Source organism: Phoca vitulina, unplaced genomic scaffold (genome assembly GCF_004348235.1).
Source record: "Phoca vitulina isolate PV1807 unplaced genomic scaffold, GSC_HSeal_1.0 scaffold32, whole genome shotgun sequence".
In the NCBI taxonomy this organism is placed as follows: domain Eukaryota; kingdom Metazoa; phylum Chordata; class Mammalia; order Carnivora; family Phocidae; genus Phoca; species Phoca vitulina.
Window position 1 is genome coordinate 10,155,603 of NW_022589735.1, and position 24,890 is coordinate 10,180,492.

General features: G+C 40.1%; 1 protein-coding gene and 1 long non-coding RNA gene across 2 annotated transcripts in view; one reads left to right on the top strand and one right to left on the bottom strand.

Annotated features, from left to right (window-relative positions):
* The window catches only part of ADAMTS19 (ADAM metallopeptidase with thrombospondin type 1 motif 19), a 250,382-nt gene extending 238,797 nt beyond the window's left edge, over positions 1 to 11,585 (bottom strand). The window contains exons 1-2 of the mRNA XM_032425158.1: positions 11,390 to 11,585; positions 10,125 to 10,771 (exon numbers count right to left, since the gene is read on the bottom strand). Coding sequence (XP_032281049.1) covers positions 10,125 to 10,771; positions 11,390 to 11,462 — 720 coding nt within the window. The 5' untranslated portion in view covers positions 11,463 to 11,585. The remainder of the gene's footprint in view (positions 1 to 10,124; positions 10,772 to 11,389) is intronic.
* Positions 11,152 to 24,890, top strand: part of LOC116645143 — a 30,378-nt gene continuing 16,639 nt past the window's right edge. Inside the window, exon 1 of the long non-coding RNA XR_004301912.1 lies at positions 11,152 to 11,447. This is a non-coding gene — a long non-coding RNA (uncharacterized LOC116645143). The remainder of the gene's footprint in view (positions 11,448 to 24,890) is intronic.

Consider the following 24,890-nt stretch of genomic DNA (forward strand, 5'->3'; position numbering starts at 1 on the left):
CAACTATTCAAAATCTTTGGGATACAGCAAAGGCAGTCCTAAGAGGAAAGTATATAGCAATATAAGCCTTTCTCAAGAAACAAGAAAGGTCTCAAATACACAACCTAACCCTACACCTAAAGGAGCTGGAGAAAGAACAGCAAATAAAGCCTAAACCCAGCAAAGGAAGAGAAATAATAAAAACCAGAGCAGAAATCAATGAAATAGAAACCAAAAGAACAGTAGAACAGATCAACAAAACTAGGAGCTGGTTCTTTGAAAGAATTAACAAGATTGATAAACCCCTGGCCAGACTTATCAAAAAGAAAAGAGAAATGACCCAATTCAACAAAATCATGAATGAAAGAGGAGAGATCACAACCAATACCCAAGAAATACAAACAATTATAAGAACATATTATGAGCAACTCTATGCCAGCAAATTAGATAACCTAGAAGAAATGGATGCATTCCTAGAGATGTATCAACTACCAAACTGAACCAGGAAGAAATAGAAAACCTGAACAGACCTATAACCACTACGGAAATTGAAGCAGTCATCAAAAATCTCCCAACAAACAAAAGCCCAGGGCCAGATGGCTTCCCAGGGGAATTCTACCAAACATTTCAAGAAGAATTAATACCTACTGTTCTGAAACTGTTCCAAAAAATAGAAATGGAAGGAAAACTTCCAAACTCGTTTTATGAGGCCACCATTACCTTGATCCCAAAACCAGACAAAGACCCCATCAAAAAGGAGAATGACAGACCAATATCCTTGATGAACATGGATGCAAAAATTTTCACCAAAATACTAGCCAATAGGATCCAACAGTACATTAAAGCATTATTCACCACGACCAAGTGGGATTTATTCCTGGGCTGCAAGGTTGGTTCAACATCTGCAAATCAATCGATGTCATACAATACATTAATAAAAGAAAGAACAAGAATCATATGATCCTCTCAATAGATGCAGAAAAAACATTTCACAAAGTACAGCATCCTTTCTTGATCAAAACTCTTCAGAGTATAGGGATAGAGGGTACATACCTCAATATCATAAAAGCCATCTATGAAAAACCCACAGCAAATATCATTCTCAATGGGGAAAAACCGAGGGCTTTCCCCCTAAGGTCAGGAACACGGCAGGGATGTCCACTATCTCCACTGCTATTCAACATAGTATTAGAAGTCCTAGCCACAGCAATCAGACAACAAAAAGAAATCAAAGGCATCCATATCGGCAAGGAAGAAGTCAAACTTTCACTCTTTGCAGATGATATGATACTTTATGTGGAAAACCCAAAAGACTCCACCCCAAAACTGCTAGAACTCATACAGGAATTCAGTCAAGTGGCAGGATATAAAATCAATGCATAGAAATCAGTGGCATTCCTACACAACAACAGCAAGACAGAAGAAAGAGAAATTAAGGAGTCAATCCCATTTACAATTGCACCCAAAACCGTAAGATACCTAGGAATAAATCTAACCAAAGAGGCAAAGGATCTGTACTCAGAAAACTATAAAATACTCATGAAAGAAATTGAAGAAGACACATAGAAATGGAAAAACGTTCCATACTCATGGATTGGAAGAACAAATATTGTGAAGATGTCAATCCTACCTAGAGCAATCTACACATTCAATGCAATCCCCATCAAAATACCATCCACTTTCTTCAAAGAAATGGAACAAATAATCCTAAAATTTGTATGGAACCAGAAAAGACCCTGCATAGCCAGAGGAATGTTGAAAAAGAAAAGCAAAGCTGGCGGCATCACAATTCCGGACTTCCAGCTCTACTACAAAGCTGTGATCATCAAGACAGTATGGTACTGGCACAAAAACAGACACATAGATCAATGGAACAGAATAGAGAGCCCAGAAATGGACCCTCAACTATATGGTCAACTAATCTTTGACAAAGCAGGAAAGAATGTCCAATGGAAAAAAGACAGTCTCTTCAACAAATGGTGTTGGGAAAATTGGACAGCCACATGCAGAAGAATGAAACTGGACCATTTCCTTACACCACACACAAAAATAGACTCAAAATGGATGAAAGACTTAAATGTGAGACAGGAGTCCATCAAAATCCTAAAGGAGAACACAGGCAGCAATCTATTTGACCTCAGCTGCAACAACTTCCTCCTAGAAACATCGCCAAAGGCAAGGGAAGCAAGGGCAAAAATGAACTATTGGGACCTCATCAAGATAAAAAGCTTTTGCACAGCAAAAGAAACAATCAACAAAACCAAAAGACAACTGACAGAATGGGAGAAGATATTTGCAAATGACATATCAGATAAAGGGCTAGTATCCAAAATCTATAAAGAACTCATCAAACTCAACACCCAAAGAACAAAGAATCCAATCAAGAAATGGGCAGAAGACATGAACAGACATTTTTCCAAAGAAGACATCCAAATGGCCAATAGACACATGAAAAAGTGCTCAACATCGCTCGGCATCAGGGAAATCCAAATCAAAACCTCAATGAGATATCACCTCACACCAGTCAGAATGGCTAAAATTAACAAGTCAGGAAATGACAGATGTTGGCGGGGATGCGGAGAAAGGGGAACCCTCCTCCACTGTTGGTGAGAATGGAAGCTGGTGCAGCCACTCTGGAAAACAGTATGGAGGTTCCTCAAAAAGTTAAAAATGGAGCTACTATATGATCCAGCAATTGCACTACTGGGTATTTACCCCAAAGATACAAATGTAGGGATCCGAAAGGGTATACCCCGATGTTTATAGCAGCAATGTCCACAATAGCCAAACTGTTGAAAGAACCAAGATGTCCATCGACAGATGAATGGATAAAGAAGATGTGGTATAGGGGCGCCTGGGTGGCTCAGTCATTAAGCATCTGCCTTCAGCTCAGGTCATGATCCCAGGGTCCTGGGATCGAGCCCCGCATCGGGCTCCCTGTTCGGCCAGGAGCCTGCTTCTCCCTCTCCCACTCCCCCTGCTTGTGTTCCCTCTCTAGCTGTCTCTCTCTCTCTGTCAAATAAATAAATAAAATCTTAAAAAAAAAAAAAAAGAGGTGGTATATATATACAATGGAATATTATGCAGCCATCAAAAGGAATGAGATCTTGCCATTTGCAACAACATGGATGGAACTGGAGGGTGTTATGCTGATTGAAATAAGTCAATCAGAGAAAGACATGTATCATATGACCTCACTGATATGAGGAATTCTTAATCTCAGGAAACAAACTGAGGGTTGCTGGAGTGGTGGGGGGTGGGAGGGATGGGGTGGCTGGGTGATAGACATTGAGGAGGGTATGTGCTATGGTGAGCGCTGTGAATTGTGCAAGACTGTTGAATCACAGATCTGTACCTCTGAAACAAATAATACATGTTAAAAAAAAAAAAAAAGAAGAAGAAGAAGATAGCAGGAGGGGAAGAATGAAGGGGGGGAAATTGGAGGGGGAGATGAACCATGAGAGACGATGGACTCTGAGAAACAAACTGAGGGTTCTAGAGGGGAGAGGGATGTGTTAACCTGGTGATGGGTATTAAAGAGGGCACATACTGCATGGAGCACTGGGTGTTATACACAAACAATGAATCATGGAACACTACATCAAAAACTAATGATGTAATGTATGGTGATTAACATAACAATAAAAAATTTTAAAAAAAGAAAGAAGAATCTCTGTGCACTCATATGTGGTAATCTCACATGTGCATGCATGTGTGTATGTGTATAAATAATGTAGGCTTAAAAACTATAAATTTATATACACATATTTATTTGTTTATTTATCAACTGCTTCTAGACCACACACTAGAAACTAATAACCCTAGCTACATCTAGGAAGGAATATAGCAATAACTGGAAAAAAGGGGTTTGAGGAAGACTTTTCATTGCATACCTTTTTGGAGGTTCTGTTTGGTAAAGTTTGAGTCCTTATAATTTTGAAAATGATATTATTTTGTCTTTAGATTTGCATGGTAGTTTGGCTCTTAACTATAGAGAACAAACCGAGGGTTACTGGAGGGGAAGGGGTTGGGGAGACAGGTTAAATAGGTCAGATGGGTAGAAAGGAGGGCACTTGTGATGACCATTGGGTGTTGTATGTAAGTGATGAATCACTAAATTCTACACCTGAAACTAATATTGCACTGTATGTTAACTAACTGGAATTTAAATAAAAACTTGAAAAAAAAGAATGTTAGCTGGTCTGAGTCCTGGATTCCAAATCACATTTCCTCAGAACTCTAAAATTATCAACTCATGATCCTCTAGCATCTAACACTCATTCCATTAGAGATAATCATTCCCTTATTAAACCTGTAGAATTTTCTCTTTCTCTTTGATTTTCTAATATTCTCCCACAATGTGTCTAGGCATGGGTCTCTACTAATACCATCGTGAGCTTGGTGATTCATCCTTCGATCTGAAGGTGTGCGTCTTCCTTTAACTCTGGAAATGAGATTATGATACAAAAAAAAAGCTGTGTTAACCTCTATCTAACCTATATTAGTTATATCAGCCAAATCAACTGGAATCACTGAATTAAATAACACTCTCCACACCATCTAGAAAATATGACCACTGAGGCATACAACATGCAGAATGCACATAGCTCATAGATTCCTCTCGTCTTGCTACTTGAAATTATCTCTACCAACCAGCCTGTATGTTGACCAAGAATCAGCTGAATTTGCTTGAACGCACAAAGGTACAATGTTCTGTAATCATGTAATTTAATCAGACACTAAATATTAAACAGCAAAATACAAGTGCAAAAGTGTCTTTGTTTCCTTGAAAAATTTGGAAAAACTTGAGAAAGGTAAGTTGCTAAAGGAAAACTGCTCTAATTTTATTTGGGATGAAACAACTGTAAAAGATTTGAAATTTTTAAAAGTCCAGGATTCTACATATAAGTTATGTTGAGTCTGTCTTTAGTTTTTCTTCCAAATACAGAAATTTATATTGGAAATTAGTTTGTATGCCTGCTGGGTGAGGCTCACCTATATGACCTCACATCCAAAGCCTGGCTGATAAATATATATATATATATGATTTAAATTAGATTCAAATCTTTAGGGTATATTGCATGCATTTTAAAAATTCTATCCTTTATAAACAGGCGGAGGTAAATAATCATATATGTGCTCAACGTTTACTGTATAAGGTGTTTATCATGGAGTTATTTATAAAAGTGAAAAATTGGAACAGGACATTGGTCAAATAAATTACACTACACTCACACACACAAAATTCTATCCTTTCACTTACTTTTAAAAGTTAACCGCTATTAGATAAATTTGAACCATCTAGATCTAGGATTCATGGCTCACAACTTTTCTTTCATACTGTGGATCCATTTGTCTTTTATATTACGTTCTGGGAGAATTTCTGGGCCTGATCTTCTAGGTCAGAAATTTACCTGTCAGGTCATTGATGGAGTTTTTAATTCTAATGACCACTTATTTTTAGATACATTGTATCTATCTTTTTTTTTTTTTCTGGACAGCAGCTGTTGCTGTATTTTTTTTTTAATTTATTTTTTCCATGAATATATATCCGCTCTTATACTTCTGTTAAAGTATCCATCTATTCTATTAATTTTGTTGCTCCATATACTAACAAGCCAGAGTCTGAGGACTCTCCTTTACATGGTTCATTTTCTTAAGAGTGTGATATTCTTGGATGTCAGCTCTTATCTTTTTGGTTTCCCTGCTCACCTATCTGTTGTGACTCCTCAGGTTATTTGGTGAAACAGGTGGGCCCTTCTTCTGGGTGAAGGGAGCCAATAGATCATCTTTTTAGAAGGGAGATGCTGTGTCCTCTGGTGTCACCAACATGTCTGGGAAAGCTCAGCTTTTATCCTTTCTGTTCTTGCCTAGACATGCACATGTGGCTTCCACTGCTGGTCATAATTGGACATGAAAAAAAGCCAATGCTACCTCTGCTCCCTGCATTCCTGCTCCCTGCACTTCTGGTGAATCCCCACCCAGTTCATGGAGGTTTCCTAATGTCTCCATGTTCTCCATTAATCCAGTCCAAACTGTTTTCAGTCTTTAAGGAGATATTCAACATGTCTGAGGTACTAATGGCATTCTTTTATAATATTGCTTTAGATTTACTTAGAAGATCTTTTCTGTGGCTCCTAAGATTTGGCTTGAACCAAGAAGGTAGATGAGTGAGGTTCGTCTGCAGTCTTTACTTTTTTTCATTTGGATGATCATGCCACTTCCCACTCTGCTAGTACACGACCCTTCCCCGGACTCTGCCAGGACACTCCCCTCCTGCCTTAGTACTGGTACCTGAGAAAGTGCCTTGTCTGGAATGGATACCCTAAAATATTTAACTGTTCAAAACTGGCTGTGGCATCGAATGTAGTGATGCAAAAAAAAAAAAAAAAAAAAAAGGAGTAAACTGCCAAAAAAAAAGAAAAGAAAAGAAACTGAATTTACACAAGGCTGCAGATTCTGTATAAAGAGCTAATCAAAATGACTACTGTATAAAACTTAAAAATTAAGGGGATAAAGTTTTAGTAGTCACTCTTTATCCTCCTAGAAGAATAATCCAAATATTAATGATGACCATTTCAACAGTCCATTTAGAGGGAACCACAGGCAAGGTGTATCATGATCTAGTTTATCCTGTTGACATGTGCTTTTTTAAAAAAAAAAAAATTAATGCGTTTGTTTTGAGCCAACATAATTGTTGCACTCTTTCATAATATTTAATTTGTTGCTTTTTTGTATTTTAAGTTTTAGAGATTGTTATTTAAAACATAATAAAGTTCTGTATATGCTGTATTTTGTTCAGTGATTTTTATTGAGTGCCGACTCAAAACCAGGTATCTTACGATGTTGTGGAAATGAAAAGAAATGAGTAAGAAAGTAGCATCAAAGCACTTGGGGCATACCTATATTTGTACCTATCTCAAGCTATTGTATATCCATGTTTCCATTTGTCACTGGCAAGGCAGGCTGGAAGCTCCCTGAAACATACATCAAGGCTTTTTCATCTACTTTTTGTATTCTCCATATCTGCACAATGCCTTGCTCAGAGGACTTGCTCAATAAATGTTTAATTGCTTAGTATTAGGATATTTATGTGCCTACTGGATCTAATATGTGGCTCAAATAAGATTATTCTTCAATATTAGAGACTAAGAAGGGGAAACAGAAATAGTAAGAACACTTCATACATCTATTGCTAGTATATAAATGCAATTTGTGTGTTTTATAAATAGGAAAAATGAGATCCAGAAAGATTAAGTACTTTGAAGAGGCAGCACCTGACCATGTACCCAAAATATCTATTCTAGCACTTTCCCTTTCACAGCACAAGTCAGACTGATATCTGGAGAATGAATTGGCCAACCTTATAAATGTTTACCACTATGCAATACTGGGTAGTTGATGATCTATGTCCTCTGATAGAGACTCTTGGGTCTTTTCAAATATGCACTAATCCAAAGAGAGGGGAGGGGAAGGTACACTTAGTTATCTACTCTTTTTGGCAACTAAAGATCAGAAAGCTTTCACTTACTGAGAAGAAAAAAACTGTTGCAAACGAAAAGCAGTTGCATTTATAATTAATTCACCCCCACGGAAAGTCATTATGATTCCTCACATTAGAATGAGAGGATCACAGAATTCTGGAAATACAGAAGAACAAGATGTAGCCCCATGATAATCAACAGTTAGGAAAAGCCCATAGTCCAGCAGACAAGGCTTTTGAGGTCTGATCTCACCAAACATTTTAGGATCATTTCCCCTTATTGCACCTTCTAGCCCAGTCACAGGAGATTCTTATTTTCAGTTCCTTGATAGGTCTCCACTTTTATATCTTCAGCATCATCCCTTTATCTAAAACACTCTTCAGCCTTGTTCTGCCTGGGGAAAGCCTCCTCATGCTTCAGTTAAACTCTGCTTTGGGAAGCCTTCCCCAACTTTCCAAGCTGGATTTACCTCAGGCATAAGATCTGATTCAGCACCTCACTGTTCCATAGATACCTGGGTCATAACCACTTGTGTATGATGTCCTTCTCCCAATCTGTAAGTCCCTAATGCAGGATGTGGGATACATTTAACATCTAATAGAATTTCAATTCTATCCTCCAGTTTTTAATTAAATCATCCAATTCTCTCATTTAATGAATGAAAACTGAAGCCCAGAGAGGTAAGGGACTTGTCAATTGTCAGGGTACAAGCCAATGTCAGAGCTCAGATAACAAATTATGCTCTCTTTCCTTATCCACCCTCATAAGGGAAAAAGGCCTGGCATGGTAGAGTCTGGAGTAACAAACCCACTCTTCTTGGCTATCTGCCTAACTTTTTACTCAAAAGTCTGACTGCTATACTGTATTGCTGGCAACGTCAGATTTCCTCAATAACAAAGACTTCCCAGTTCAGAACATATACATATGTGGCTAATAGGAAAAGTGAGTAAAAGTCCAACATGATAAATAGGGAAGTATGTCAAACTCCTATTCAGTCTATGAAAAACCTACTCATAATTCTAACTTTGCTCCCTTAAGTATGGAGAGAAAGCATAGCTCATTTGGAAAATGTGACCAAAAGCCCACATTTCAACACAGTGAAATGCTTTATCCCCTATTGCTTCTACCACACCAGGAACTTTCTATATGTAATTATTTAATCCCTGGCCAAAAACTAGTGGACAATGAAATCCCCACAAAATGTTTCCCCCACTGAAGTGTTCAAATATCAGTTCCACAAAAAACATTTTTAAAAGCTTTTCGTGTATTTTTTCCATGCCAACTTTTTTCACTCATGGCTAAAAATGTCCATATTTGAATATTCATCATTATGAGCATCTGGTAAAATATAGCCCTGTCCAGCAATTTACATCATTGGACTTTGAGACCTTAGGAGGGCATAGGTAAAAATTTCCAGTTTCATTTTGTCTGGATTTTGACCATCTTTTTCCATTTCATGGCTTTGGGTGGCTTTAATTGTGCGGATATTTTCTGCTCTCCATTACTATTGGGTTTTTCTAGAAATGAGCAGGTTGCTTTCAGACAAGTCTTTGTGGATTTCATCAATGGCTCATTAGGAACAGCAAAATGAAGCCACAAATCACATGAGCGTTTTCAATATCTTGTGGGTTTTGCCTTAAACCAGTAATAAAGGCCACAATGATGATGGCTGCGTAATAACATGAAGGTACTTAATGCCTCTGAACTGTACATCTAAAAATGGTTAAAAGGGTAAATTTTATGTTATGTGTACTTTACCACAAAATAAAGGCCAACTTACAGGAGGTAACAATTATCCCCAAACCTGGGTCAGAGCAGAGGAGAGAAAATCCCATGATGATCTCTATTGTTCAGATAGAGTAAATGATTTTTATTTTCAGGTTCCAACAGGCCTCTCAGCAAGGCTCCCATCCCTACCACCTTCTACCATGGAGTGGAGAAGAGAAGAACCAACTATAGCCAGGTAAAATGTAAACCTCAGAAAAGAAAAAGTTAAACCACAGAACCATGACCCTTTGCATACCTACTGGGTTCTAAGGTCAGACTGGGTTCTAAGGTCACTCATCAGTCCACAGCTCCCAGTCTCTCAGTGACTCCTTCTCCACTCCTGTCCCTCCCAGAACACTGAACAGGTGTCCAGTGTGGCTGTGCATGCGTTTAAATTCTAGACAGCTGTCAGAATGTAATTCCCTAGAGAACTGTTCTGACAACTTTGAAGTAGGACATAAAAAAAAAAAAAAGGTAATTAATGCAGAACTGGGGGTAGGGGCAGACCCAGAGGAGATTCTGCAGTGAGCAGATTGGTTGTCTTCCAAACTCCTAAAAGACACCACGTGGTGGGCTTATTTTGAAATACAGAAAGAAGTAAAAACCAGTGGGAAGAGTTACCAGGAGACAGTCTGATACAGTAATCAAAAGAAACGTGTAACCGTATAGAAGGAGAAGGCTCTTAATCCATCCAGTTAGGCTTCAGATTCACTGACTGCCCTGGAGATTTCAATGGGAGGTAAACCGGATAGACTTCCTGCGTAGTGGAGACTAGGGTGAAGTTCAGGGCGACCACTTCGGAAGGGGACGAGGTGCATGCAAGCCAGCCTGGTGTGTGTGGGCAGAGGGCGGAGTGGCGGGAAAGTGGAGAGTAGGGGAAGGAAGGGCGCTTACCAGGCCACCTCCACAGGTGCTGAAAGAGGCCAGCGAGCCCGGGTGCCGCAGCACCGCTCCGGTGTAGAAGCAGGAGGCGTCGGGCGGCGCCGGAGGGCGCGGGGCGGCTGCTGCCCGCGTGGGGCCGGGGCCGGGACTCGGCCGCTGTTCCACCGCGAAGCGCGGCGCCAGGAAGCGGCCATCTCTCCGGAGCAGCAGGTACAGGTCCCGGGAGAAGGCCGGGATCCGCAGCAGTACCTCGTCGCCGTCCGGCTCGGCTTCCTGGCCCGGGGGAGGAGACGGGGGTGGCTGTGGGGGCGGCGGCTGCCACGAGGCCGGGGCGCCCGGGGACAGGGCGGCAGCCCCGCTGGATCCCCGCGGCAGTTCCTGCGACTCGAACTCCTCGTCCTCCTCGCCCGCCCGCGGCGACGGCGGCCGAGGCTGGGGCGGAGGCTCGGACTGGCCCTCCGCCGGCTCCACCGGCGGCGCCGGGGCCACGGAGCGCACCTCGCGTGAGCTGCCGGCCGCCTGCGCCCGGGCGCTTCCGCCGCGCACCCAGCCTGGGTCCGCGCTGCCCCCGCTGCCGCCGGCCGCGTCCACTGGCTCCCGGCGCCAGAGTGCAGGAAACACGACTTCCCACTCCTCGCGGTCGGGGGCGAACTGCAGCCCTGCGGGCGGGGCAGACAGAGAAGTGCGGGGCGTAAAGTGCCGCGGTTCCAGTAGCACAAGCATTCCCAGGCTCACACTCGGTTCAGACCCAAGGCTCTCGTGTTAATGTGTTGGAGACCACCCGTCTAGCCCCTGAAACTCTTGCAACCCCTGAAGCCTTGCGATCAGATTACAGACCCCAGCATTTTCCAAAATAAAAGTACGATTATATGGGGGGGAGGGGTGAAGGAGTGGGGCCGCAAAGTTTGGTGACAGCACTTAGTAGGTGAAGGAAAACCGGTGCAAAGACTCCAACACAGATAAATTATTTTCTTAAGTATACGTCAGAGCAAAGCATCGCTATCAATTGCTGTACTTCCCCATTTTCCTCCAGGTGCTGTAAACGTACCTTTGCAAACGTTACTGCTCTCATTAATTCCACGATGCTTAAAATGAGGTCGAGAGAAGTGCATTTCGCTCGAGCATGACCCCTTCATCTGCACCCGCACGCTCCTTTTTATTGCTACCCACTGAGTCCTGCTCACCGCGCACCGGCTGCACCAGCCCTGCCTCCCCGTGCGTTCCCGGTTTCCGCTGGGGAAGTTGGAAAGCCAGCCGAAAGTCTCGGCAGAACTCACCTGAAACGATCCCATTCGACAAGACCCCCAGCTGGTAAAGGAGGCAGCAGCAGCAGATGTGAGTAAGGCGCATCTCGAGGCTCTTTCCGTGACCGCGCTCCCGCGGCCGCGGCTCCCTGCCCCGCGCGCGCCTCCTTGCGCGATCCACCGCGGGCGCCGCCGCCTCCCCGGAGCGCAAGGAGGCCAGGCGGCGAGTTTGCCCAGGCCCTTTGTCTGCCGGGGGGTGGGAGGGGGGGCTGCTGTGTGACTCCGAGAGGCTGCTCGAGCCCGGGCGGGGGTGGGGGGGGGGGGGGGGGCGGGGGCAGGCAGCGCCGCGGCCCCGCAGCGCTCTGGCTCCCTGGCGAATTAGGTGATGAGTCTATTTTCTGTGTTCTGGACGTTGCGAGAGTTTCCGGAGCCCCACAGGATAGACCCAAAGTTCAGGAGCGAGCCGGCAGGCGCAAGGCGGGCAGTGCTGCCTCCGGACAGGCGGAGGACTGCCCCGCGCGGGCAGGAGCGCCGTGGTGTCCGAGCCGTGGCTCGCCGCCTGCACCCGCGCGGCACTGCCAGGGGCCCTTCCCAGCAACCCGGTGTGCCAAGCTCCGCACACGACTCGGGGCCGGAGTGCTGCAAGCTCTTACCCTGAGAGGCGCGGGGGGGAATTTGTGGCGGAATGAGGAGGAGACACGACGCGCGAGGTGGGTGTGGAGGAGAAGAGATTCACGCAGATCTGACAAGAAAAATGGAGCAAGGGGTGCCCGCCTCGTGTGACTTTGTGGGACAAAGGTCCCAGAACACCACACACGTGCTCACACACCCAATTGGGGTGGGGACCCAAATTCCCTCACCTGACTCCTGATTGGCCACTCTAGGGAGGCCGATTTGCATCCTTAGTTCAGTACCCACTCCCACCCCCACCCCCACCCCCCAGCTGAGGTGTGTGCAGGTAGAAGCTCCTCTCCAGTCCATCCCACCCCCTGGTTCTCTCCACCCCCCACCCACCCCCATCCTCACATCACACAAAGCAGAACTTACTGCAGGCTTGAGCACAAAGCTGTGGCCCCACTTTCCAAAGACCTTTGATTTTTCTATCCATCTTTGTCTGTAGGAATTTTCTAAGCCTGGAGATAATGTAATTCGTCATGGAGTGTGCTTCAAAGGTTCCCAGGACAGTAGAACCCTGACATTTCAGAGCCCCTTATACCACCTTATCTTTCAGGCTTCCCATTCATCACTGCTATCAATTTCCGCCCCCCTCCCCTCCTCTTGCTCTCATACTCTCTCTCTCTCATAACAAGGGTGAGATTAAAAGGACTGACATTAAATATTGTGTGCTAAAGATCTCAGATAAGGTGAGGTTATTTTGCCTTTTTTACTTTTTTGTACATTAAAAATGTATCTTTGTTCTTTCTGTCTTTTGGAGGGAAAGGCAAACTTAAATATTCTTGCTTCCTTTGTTACAGGTCTTCATGGTACCCACTCCCTTTTGCACACCTCTTCCTTGGCCACACCAAACCTTTCACATCAGACTCAAGAAGTTTGATCTAACCTTCCATATGTATCCTCTGGACTAGGCCAGTCACCTAAAAATGAGTTAATGCAAATCAGTATTTTTTAAAATTCCAGCACTGGGAGATTGGTTCCCCACATCCTTTGTTATTTTACCTTCTGTTCCTTGTGTCAAAGGTGACTACTATGCCTTTAAGGAAGACAGACTATCTTATTTCAAAGGAAAGCCATTGTTTGAATAAGCTGGGTCCTAGAATACTTTCTTTGAGTTGTCCTGGGCTTAAAAACAAACACGAAGACACTCTAGGTGTGTTTGTCAAGAGTGCTCTGCCTCCAAACCTTGTCTTGTAAAATCCCCTAAAACCGGAGCGACTAGGGTGGGTGTGGATTTCCAGACATTCAAGAAATATCTGGGTTACTTAGAAACCTACACACTCCTTTTTATGGGACTCAATTATACAGACTTAAAACTAGGCAAGAAATCAAAGGCAGTTTATTTTTAACAAATACAGCAAGTATTAAGGCAGACAGCTAGTTTTACCGAAACACCTCCACTAGGATATACGACTTAAATAAAATGTTTCTTATATAATTTGAACAACAATGACAACAAAAATATAAGGGTAAAATTGGAGAAGGAATGTATATTGTCTGTATTTACTGGAATACATTTGTGATTCCTTAAAACTAGATGAGCTATATGATTAGGTTAAATATGCTCAGAAGCACAGGTTGCCAATGTAAGTTCCTATCTCTGTCCTTTTTTGTCCCTATAGACACATGATCCATACCAATCCCTAATGGTAGAGGTTAATAGTGATTGTTACGGAAAGTTTTGCCTAATTCCCAGTTAACTCTGATCTTTCTCCCATTTGAAATACTGTTGTAATTTATTTGTATATTTTCTAAGACTTTTATAAATCATGTGGTTTTGTGTACATCGTGTACATATTTCTTCTACTAGCCTATCATTTTTTTTTGGAAAGGTAGGATTTCCTTTATATATCTTTTTTTATTTTTTTAAGATTTGATTTTTAAGTAATCTCTATATGCAACGTGGGGCTCAAACTCAAAACCCTGAGATCAAGAGTTGCATGCTCCACCGACTGAGCCAGCCAGGTGCCCCTCATATACATATGTATATATTATAAATATAGAGAGAGATTTTTTTGTAAACAACACCCTGTCTAATTCAATGATTTACACTGAATAGGTGTAGAGATTCTAAGGAGATTCTCTAAGATCATTTAGAAGATGATAGAAATCGATTTCTGCATGGTATTTCATTCCAATTCTAGTTCCTTAATCCAGAATTACAACACTAACTCTGTTGGTGATCAGCTATTATCAGCATGATTTATCTGGCTTCAGAAAGAACAAGCCTCATAGAGAAAGGACTTGTAGGAAGTTTTTGTGCTCTAACTAAAGAGACTTAGATGTGCAAATAAGAGCATCCGTTAAAGTGGGTTTGAGTGTGCATGCATGTATGTGAAAGAAAGAACTGGCCTGATTTGGAATTGAGTAAATTGTGCATGGTGAAATCAAGGAGAAAAGGCAGGACTGTGACATATGTGTGCATGACTAACCTCAGAGGGAAGAAAGGAGCAGCTGGGAAAAATATGTTGCTTAAGACAGGTCACTACATATGTCACCAGATGGTAGCTAGCATCAACCAAGCACAGCTTTTGTGGGGTGGAGATAAGTGACAAAGCATCAGAGTAAGTGGAACCAACTGTTGTTATGCACAAGGTGCTCAAATGTTGCATTTTATAAACCATGATTCTCTACATAGAAAGTAGGCTTTGATGCCTTCAGCCCTTCCTCATTCTCTCAACTCATTGGCCCTAAGCCTCTCACAACCTAAAGCTTATCTTAAATCCCTTCCCTTTCAAAAAAACCTTAAAATATTAAGAAAATACAAGGAATGCTTTCACTGGGTTGCATGAAGAGGCTTCTGCACAGTGAGGAGAAATCCAAACAGAACCCTGAAGACGAGCTGAGTAGAGAAGACACAACAAGATGACTAGAATTTACAGGCCAGTGTGCCAGAGAGGAGGGAGCAGCATGGAGAGTATAGTAGTTTTCTACTGCTACATAACAAACTGAGCAGTTTAAAACAGTAAATATTTATCACCTCACTTCATTTCTGAGCATCAGGAATCTAGGAGTAGCTAAGCTGGATATTTCTGGCTCAGGGTCTCTCACAAGATGGCAGCCAAACTCTTGGCCAGAACTATTGTTTCTCAAGACTTAACTGGAGATAGAGGTTCTGTTTTCTAAATCACATGGCTGTTGGCAGGAAACCTGCCACATGGACCTCTCCATCTGGCTGCTCATTGCATGTGTTCTCTCAGAACAAGTGATTCAAGAGAGAGAGTGCACCCACACTGCAAGATTTGGTCTTTTTATAACCCAATCTTGATAATGGCCTACCATTATTTCTGCCATATTCTGTTCATAAGAAGCAAATCACTGGGGCGCCTGGGTGCCTCGGTCAGTTAAGTGTCTGCCTTCTGCGCTCTCATCATGATCCCAGAGTCCTAGGATCGAGCCCCAGATCGGGCCCCTGCTCAGCAGGGAGTCTGCGTCTTCCTCTGCTCCTCCCCCTCTCCCTGCTCATTCTCTGTCTCCCTCTTTCATACATCTGTGTTCTCTCGCTCTCTCAAAATAAATAAAATCTTTAAAAAGAGAAGCAAGTCACTAAGTCCAGCCCACAGTGAAATGGAGAAGTATCAAAGAATTCATGGACATATTTTAAAAACCATCAGAGGGCATTTATGTCCCCTAGCCATAAATTATTTGCATTTCTTCCATGTGCAGAATGCACTCATCCCCTCCCAAGGCCCTCAAAAGGCTCATCCTATTAAAGCATCCCCTCAGAGTCCAGAATCTCACTATCTAAACCACATCAGGTGTGCATAAATGTTTTCAGCATCATTCGTTAGGTACAGCTCCTCGAATTCAGTCTTTCTCCCTCTATAGACTTGTGAAACTAAAGGAACAGTATATTTGCCTCCCATACACCCAACATACTGTGGTGGGACAGGCAGGGATAGCTGCTCTAGCTGTTTCTATTGAAAAGGAAGGAAAAGAGGAAGCACAAAAGAGTCACGGGTCCAGTGGTCCACAAAAGGGGCCACTGGTCTACGGCAATTCTGAAATCCACACAGGAAAATGTTTAAAGTTCCTTGATTATGTCTCAAGGTCTGGGAATAATTCTCCATGGTGCTGGGTCTTCCCCCTGGGAACTGGTTTCTACTCTGAGTCATCCTTCCATTTTTATGAAAGATGGTATGCATTTAAAACTGATTAGTTTTCTCAATTGCCTTCCTGACAGTAGAATTTATGGATCCAGCAACTCCATATCATTTTATATAGTCTCTGCCCCTTTTTGTCCAGAAATATTCTTCACATTTAACTGTTTTTCAAACTTTGCAAGTATTCTGTGAATCTTCATGGGTTTCACTTTCAATCTATGAGACAAAAGCCACACCTTCAAATCTCTTTAAGATAAACCCTTCTCTACCTCGAGTTTCTGATGAGAAGCTGATGAGAACACTAAGAAGTGTTCTTAGACTTGTTAGAATTCCTAGTGTTTGGTTGAAAGGATCCAGGAGACACAATGTAAACACTTTAGAGGACCTTCACTCTGACACAAAAATGCTCTGAATGTCCAAGTTCAATCTCAATGAGTTCTTAACAAAGGATTTTATAGTTACACCTTTGGCTTCATCATTATGCCATGCTTTCGTGAAAATGCCCCATATTTCATTTTTGTTCTGGTGCAATTTCTTCTTAATTTTAGCATGAGTTTACAGAAAAAGAAGCTTAAAAGGCCCAAAGCCATCAGGTCCTGGCTGCTTTTTGTAAACAGCCTCCTTTAGTTTCTCCCCCTCCTTTCACATTTTCTATAAGCAAGAAAACACCAGGTAGCAACTTCCAAAATTTTTGGAAATCCCCTTAGCTTGATGAACCAGTACATTAGGCCCATTTTCTATAGCAGACAGCAGTCTTGCTAAATTTAATGTCAATGTATTACAAAGATTTTCTTTTCTTTAGTTTACAATATTTACCTCATTTTTCTACAACCCCTCAGCTATAGCCTAACCCAAGCTCATATGGCTTAAACTAAAAGCCTTTTCAAAGTATTAAAGAAATTACATTTGTAGTTTAAAAACTTTGGAAAAAGAAATCTCTAGTTCCTGATGCTTTCAGTGATTACTAAACATTTATTTTTAAAGTAACACCAATTCTACATAATCTTTCCCAGAAAATAGAACTTTGCAACTTAATTTATGAAGCTGGCATTACCTTCATACGAAATCCAGAGAAAGTCAGTACAAAAAGTCAAAATACAGATTAATATATATCATGAATATAGATATAAAATCAACAAACTATTAGTAAAATGAATTCAGCAATATATCAACAGAATAACGTAATATGGCCCATGAGATGTATTTGAGGAATGCAAGGCTGGTTCAATATTCTAAAATCAATCAATGTAATCCATTATAACAACAGGCTACAGAAGAAAACCTGTGTGACTATACCAACTGATGCAGAAAGGGCATTTAACAAAATTCAGCATCTGTTTATGATTAAAACTCTCAGCAAACTGAAATAGGAACAGAAGTGAAATTCTTCAACTGGGAAAAGAATATCTGTTTTTTAAAACTACAGCTGAGAGTGGAAGACTGAATACTATCCCTCTAAAATTGAGACCAAGGCATGGATGTCCACGCTCACCACTCCTGTTCAGCATAGTATTGGAAATCCTAACCAGTGCAATAAAGCACTTAAAGGAAATACAAGTAATACAAATTGGAAAAGGATATATAAAGCTGTCCCTGTTTGCCAATGACATAATTGTCCATGTAGATAATTCTCAAAATAAATGCAAAATAATTCCTAGAGTAATGAGCAAGATCACAGGATACAAGGTCAACCCCCAAAATTGACTGTATTTTTATATACTAGCAACTATCAACTGGCAACTAAAATTAAGATTCAATACCATTTACATTAGCTCCCAATGAAATATTTAGGTGTAAGTCTAATCAAATATATACAGGATCTGTATGCTGAAGACCACGAAACAGTAAAAATTAAAGACCTCAGTAAATGTAAAGATATAGTGAGTTGGAAGAATAAGGATATAAGAAGTGACAATTCTGCCCAAATGTTCTTTTTGTGTATAGCAATTCCTATCAACATCCCAGCAGAATTATTTTGTAAATATAGACAAATTGTTTTTTTTTTTAATATACATGGAAACCACAGAAGCAAAAATATTGACAAAAGATAATAAAGTCTAAATACCACCTGAGGACTGAATACCACTTCATATTAGGGTTTAATCCACAGCTACAGCAACCAAGAGATTGTGGTATTCCATTGATCAATGGAACAGAATAGAGCCCAGAAATATTTTCCACACAAGTACAGTCAACTGATTTTTGACAAAGGTACAGAAGCAATTCAATGGAGAAAGGATGATTTTTTTCAACAAATGGGGTCAGAACAACTGACACCAAGGACAAAATAAAAACACTCAACTTGAATCTCATATCTTATACAAAAACTAATCCAAAATGGATCATATATTTAAATATAAAATGTAAGACTATAAAACATGAAACTTCTAGAAGAAAATACGAAACAAAATTGTTGGTCCTTGTAACTTAAAGTTAAACAAAGAGTTCTTAAACATGCTCTTTGGAAAAGAACAAAGAGTGCTTTCCTAGAAACAAATAAAATAATAATAAATTCATTAAAAAGTAATAGATTGGGCTTCAATTAAAAGCTTTTTTTTTTCCTGAAAAAGATTGTTAAGAGAATATAAAACTGGGCCGCACAGACTGGGAGAAGATATTTGAAAACCACATATCTGACAAAGGACTTAAATTCAGAATATTTTTAAAAATCTTTGAATTTACTACTAAGAAAACAAACAATCCAACTAGAAAATGGGGAAAAAACTAGAAAAGCAAGTATATGCAGAATAAATAAGTGCATGAAAATGTATTAAATATCATTAATTGGTAAAGAAATGCAAATTAAAACCATGATTAAATATCATGAGATGCCTGTTAGAATGGCTAAAATACAAAATACTGACAATTCCAAGTGCTAACAAGGATGTGGAATCAAATGGAATTGTCATACATTAAATGAACTGTTGAATGGATCTCAGAGGTATGATGCTGAATGAAAGTCAATCTCAAAATGTCATATGCTCTATTATTCCATTTACATACTATTTTTGAAATGACAAAATTATAGAGATGGAGAACATATCAGTTGCTGCCAGGGATTAGACTTTGTATCTATGTAGAAGTGGCAAAAGGAAATTTCACTGTGATAATGAAATAGTTCTGCAGCTTAATCATAGCTATGGTCACACAAATCAATACATGATAATATTTCACAGAACCACACACACACACACAGCTGGTGAAATCCAAGTAAAGTCTGTAGTTTATTTATAATAACAACATATAAAACATATAAAAAAATAAACATATAAAAAATAATCTTTTATATCAATATCAATTTCCTTGTTTTGATAATGTGTTATGGTTATATAAGACATTATCACTGATGAAAAGTGGATGAAGTGTGGATAAGAAATATTTGTATTATATTTACAAATTTTGTGAGTACAAAATTATTTCAAAATAAAACCTGAAGTAAACCTTCTTCAAGGTACTTTAGGCTTTCACTAATACTCTCCCCAATGCTCACTACCCAGCTTCAAGCCACACTCACAATTTTTTTTAATTTTTTAAAAAATTTTATTATGTTATGTTAATCACCATACATTACATCTTTAGTTTTTGATGTAGCGTTCCATGATTCATTGTTTGCATATAACACCCAGTGCTCCATGTAGAACGTGCCCTCTTTAATACCCATCACCAGGCTAACCCATCCCCCCCCCGAGAACCCTCAGTTTGTTTCTCAGAGTCCATAGTCTCTCATGGTTCGTCTCCTCCTCCAATTTCCCCCCCTTCATTTTACCCTTCCTACTATCTTCTTCTTTTTTTTAACATATAATATATTATTTGTTTCAGAGGTACAGATCTGAGATTCAACAGTCTTGCACAATTCACAGCGCTCACCATAGCACATACCCTCCCCAGTGTCCATCACCCAGCCACCCCATCCCTCCCACCCCCAACCACTCCAGCAACCCTCAGTTTGTTTCCTGAGATTAAGAATTCTTCATATCAGTGAGATCATATGATACATGTCTTTCTCTGATTGACTTATTTCATTCAGCATAATACCCTCCAGTTCCATCCACGTCATTGCAAATGGCAAGATTTCATTCCTTTAAGCCACACTCACAATTTAAGTTATTGTTATAGAAATACCTACCTGAAGGGGAGCCTGGGTGGCTCAGTTGGTTGGACATCCAACTCTTGATTTTAGTTCAGTTCATGATCTCAGGGTCAGGAGATTAAGCCCCCTATCAAGCTCTGTGCTCATCACAGAGTCTGCTTATCCCTCTCCTTCCACTCCTCCCCTTGCTCTGGTGGTCTCTCTCTCTCAAATAAATAAATAAAATCTCAAAAAAAAAAAAAAAAAAACTACTTCAAGATACCAAATATGTAAGAGCTATGTACTGCTACACAACAAATTACTCCAAAACTTAGCATCTTAAAAAAACACTTACTTGCTAACACAATCTCTAAGTGTTAAGAATTCAGGGAGGGCTTATCTGGATATTTGTGGTTTAAGATTTCTTATAAGGTTGCAACTCAGAAGGCGGCCAGCGCTGCAGGCCACAGTCACTGATGACTTGACTGGCCTGAAGATTCTGGCTTCCCTTGAAGCAGCTATCCAAGAGGAAGCAAAATAGTATACCCAAGAAAGAAGCCACAGTGTTTTGATAACCTAACCATGGAATTGATAACCCATCATTTCTGCCACAGTCTATTTGTCAGACATGGGTCACTAAGTTTAACTATGTGAAGGGAGGAGAATGAAATTCTACCATTTGATGGGAGGAATATCAAAGAATTTGTGGACATATCACAAAGAGAGAACTCTGGATGTTTGCTGAGAAAATTCTGAAGTAATTGTCTGTGTTCTGATTTGTGCAGGTATATGAAGAAAGTACCAACAGTCTGGTGGGGTGGATGGGAAGCAGAAAATAGACAGAACAATATTTCAACTGCTGCATATTCCCACAAGCTAGAGTAGAAGAACCTCATAATTCAAAGGCCATTTGATAGTGCTCTCAGAAAATTATATGCTAAGGAGTGGGGCTAAATTAGCCCTGTAATTAAAACTGATTTGAACTCATTCCAACAAGGCTTAGAAGTAAGCCTCAAAATGATACATCTGATTCCAAGTAACTTAACAGGCTACTAGAACAAAATCCATCGTATTTAAAGAAATAATAATAATAAGCATCAAGGGTGAAAAACTCTCATCCTGTGGCATACCATATAAAATTACAGGCATGCAAAAAGCAGAAAAATATTATCTATAACAAGGAGGAAAATGTCAGTTAATAAAAATAGATCAGGCATGACAGAAATAATGGAATGAGCCAACAAAACCATGAAAGCAGCTATGAAGATATGCTGTAACTTCACAAGAAGACAGAGAAAAACATGAACTTGATGAGGCTGGACATAAAAAAGACTCAACTGTAAATTCTAGAGATTAAAACTACAATATTTCAAATGAAAAACACACCAAGTGGATTGAAAACAGATAAGACCCTCAGAAAGAAAGATTAGTGAACCTGAAGACTTAATAATAGGAATTATTCCAAGTGAAGCAGAGACAAAACGAACAACACAAAACCAAAAAACAAGAAGAAATGTCTTGAACATTGGTGAGTTGTGGAATAATAACAAATGATCCAACATATGAAGAACTGCAGTTATAGAAGGAGAGAAGAAATAGAAGGGGAAGAGAAACTATTTGAAGAAATTAGGCTGAAAATTGTCCAAATTTGTTGAAAACTACAACTATATATATATAGTTGCATATATATATATATGCAAGCAGTGCACACATAATCAAAATTACGCCAACACGTATCTTAATCAAATTGCTAAAAACAAAAGACAAACAGAAAATCTCAAAAGCAGCCAGAAGAGGAATGACACATTATGTAGAGAAACAAGAATAAGAATGACAGCAAATTTCTCAACAAAACCTATACAAAATGGGACAGGGAGGTGGGGGAGTGGGAATCCTTGAGCAGATACAAATTTTATAAACCTTTTCTCCTAGTTTGTGGCTTGCCGTTTTACTTGCTAAACAATATATTTTGAAGAGCAAACACAATTTAATTTCTGTAAAGTCTACTTCATTCATTTATCCATTATGGTTTATCCTTTTGGTTTCCTATTTAGGAAATTTTTGCATAACTCAATATCAAGTGTTTCTTTTTCCTACATTTTCTTCCAGAAGTTTTAATTTTTTTTTTTAAGATTTTATTTATTTATTTGACAGTGAGAGAGGGAACACAAACAAGGGGAGTGGGAGAGGGAGAAGCAGGCTTCCCGCGGAGCAGGGAGCCCCATGTGGGGCTTGATCCCAGGACCCTGGGATCATGACCTGAGCCGAAGGCAGACACTTAACGACGGAGCCACCCAGGCACTGCTTCCAGAAGTTTTAAAACCTTTCCTCTTACATTTACCTAAATGTAAATGCAACCCATTTTTACATAATTTTGGTAGATAAGGTGAGAAAGGGTTCGTATTTTCACATATGGATATCTAACACCATTAGTGATTATAGAAATAAACATTAGGTCCAAATTAAAACCATCAACAGATAATACTACACACTCATTAGATTGGAGAATATTTAAACTATTCGTAATACCAAATGTTTGCTAAAGTGTGGAATGACTGGAACTCTCATGCATTACTTATATAAATGCCAAATGGTATAGCCATTTTGAGAAAAAAACTTGACAGATTCTTATGTTTCCTAAATATATATTTACCATACAACCCAGCAACTCAGTCCTAGATACTTACTAAGACAAATGGATATGTGTATATCCAAAGGACTACTGGCATTTTCATACCAGCTTTATTCATAATTGCCCCAAACTGGAAGCAACCCATATGTCCATGAAGGGGTGAAAAGATAAACAAGTTCCCTGTACCCTTGCAGTGGAATTTCACTTAGCAAAAAAAGGAAACAAATTTCATGTAATTATACGTAATGATGTGGATGAATCTCAAAAGCATTATTCTAAGTGAAAGTTATGTGAAAGTCTACAAAAGAAAAAACTAAAGTGATAGATAGGCTATCAGTCCCAGGTGCCAGGAACATCTGGGCACACAGAGGATAAAGGAGTATGAGGAACTTTCTTGGGTGACAGAAATATTCTGTATCATGATTATACTGGTTACACAATTGTGTTTTCCAAACTTGTTCCAACTGTACCCTTAACATCAGTGAAATTTATTTTATGTGAATTATAACTCAACAAACCTATGTAAGGAAAGACTTCAGATGAATATGTGACATTCCCAATGCTTCAGTTTTAGGTATCAATGAGTATATGAAGAGCAAATATGGATTTTCCTCCAGGGTTCCCCAGGTAAGTAAGAGCTACCACCATCCATCCACCCAGATGCTCCAACTATGAGCCCAAGAAGCCATCCTTGACCTATCTCCTTTATCACTAACATCCCATCAGTCATTGTTAGGTCATGGCACTTTTTTTTCTTTAAGTGGCCCTTAAATGCATTTACTCTCTCTAGCACTTCTAGTCCTAACCTGATGCAGCTGTTTGTCCTTGGAAACATCATAAATCCCAAGGTGCCTATCTAGTGTTCAACTTGTCTCCACCACAATCCCGTCTTTAGCCCACCGACAGAGTGGTGATTTCAAGTGAAAATGATACCCTTGGAATGAAATCCTTCAGTGGTTTTCCATTGTTCACAGAACAAAATTCAACATCCTTAACATAACCTAAACGCTTGGGTCATGTTGAGTCCTTTCATATCTTCTGTTCCATCCCATTCTACTCTTCTAATTTTGATCTCTCTAAATTCTTAAAACATACTGTGATTTCTCCAGTCTCAAGACAGCACTGCTCTTCCCTCTGCCTGAAACATATGCTTTCTCATCCTGGGCATTAGCTCAGGTAGCACCTGCTTATTCTTGACACATAGCTCTCCTCTTCTCTTCTGTAAGCATCCTAAGTACCAGTTAGGTCTCATTGCGCTCTGCCATAGTAGGACTTGACTTCCTGCTCATAGTCATCCCTGATCTAGCATTTATTTGTAATTGTCTTTTCAATATCTGACTTGGCCCAAATCCCTTGAACTGCCCCACAATTCTTCTTTCTATGAATAATCACTGCGTGCCCCTCAGACTATTATAAAACAAAAACATATTGACAAGTCAGTATAATACTATATGACAGACAAAATTAAAAAATATAAATAAACATAGCCTTCTCCCTCTCTTGCCTTCTAAGAGACAAGCTAAATTCCTCCTGCTCAGCACATGGGCCAAGCAGTTGGTTAATAGGATGAAAGCCTATCTTTCAAATTCATGTAGTGCAAAGAACTTTTTTATTAGAAAAAATAACATATCTGGGAAGGAAGAGGTAATTAGAAAGAGAGGATCCTAGGAAAACTAGTTTTGAGAGTTTCATTGAACTTTTGGATAAAGTGAAACAAAGTGTTACAGCGGCAATTCTATGCTGTGATGAATGGGCTTTGGAAAGATAGATAAATGAAGATTATTATAAGTTTTGGTTATGTGTTATATGAAGTTTACAGCATTTTATTTTTTTATATTTATTTATTTAATTATGTTCAGTTAGCCACTGTATAATATATCATTAGTTTTTGATGCAGTGTTCAGTGATTCATTAGTTGCATATAATACCCACTGCTCATCACAACATGTGCCCTCCTTAGTACCCACCACCCTGTTACCCCATCCCCCCAACCCCCTCCCCTCTGAAACCCTCAGTTTGTTTCCCGGGGTCCATAGTCTCTCATGCATGGTTCGT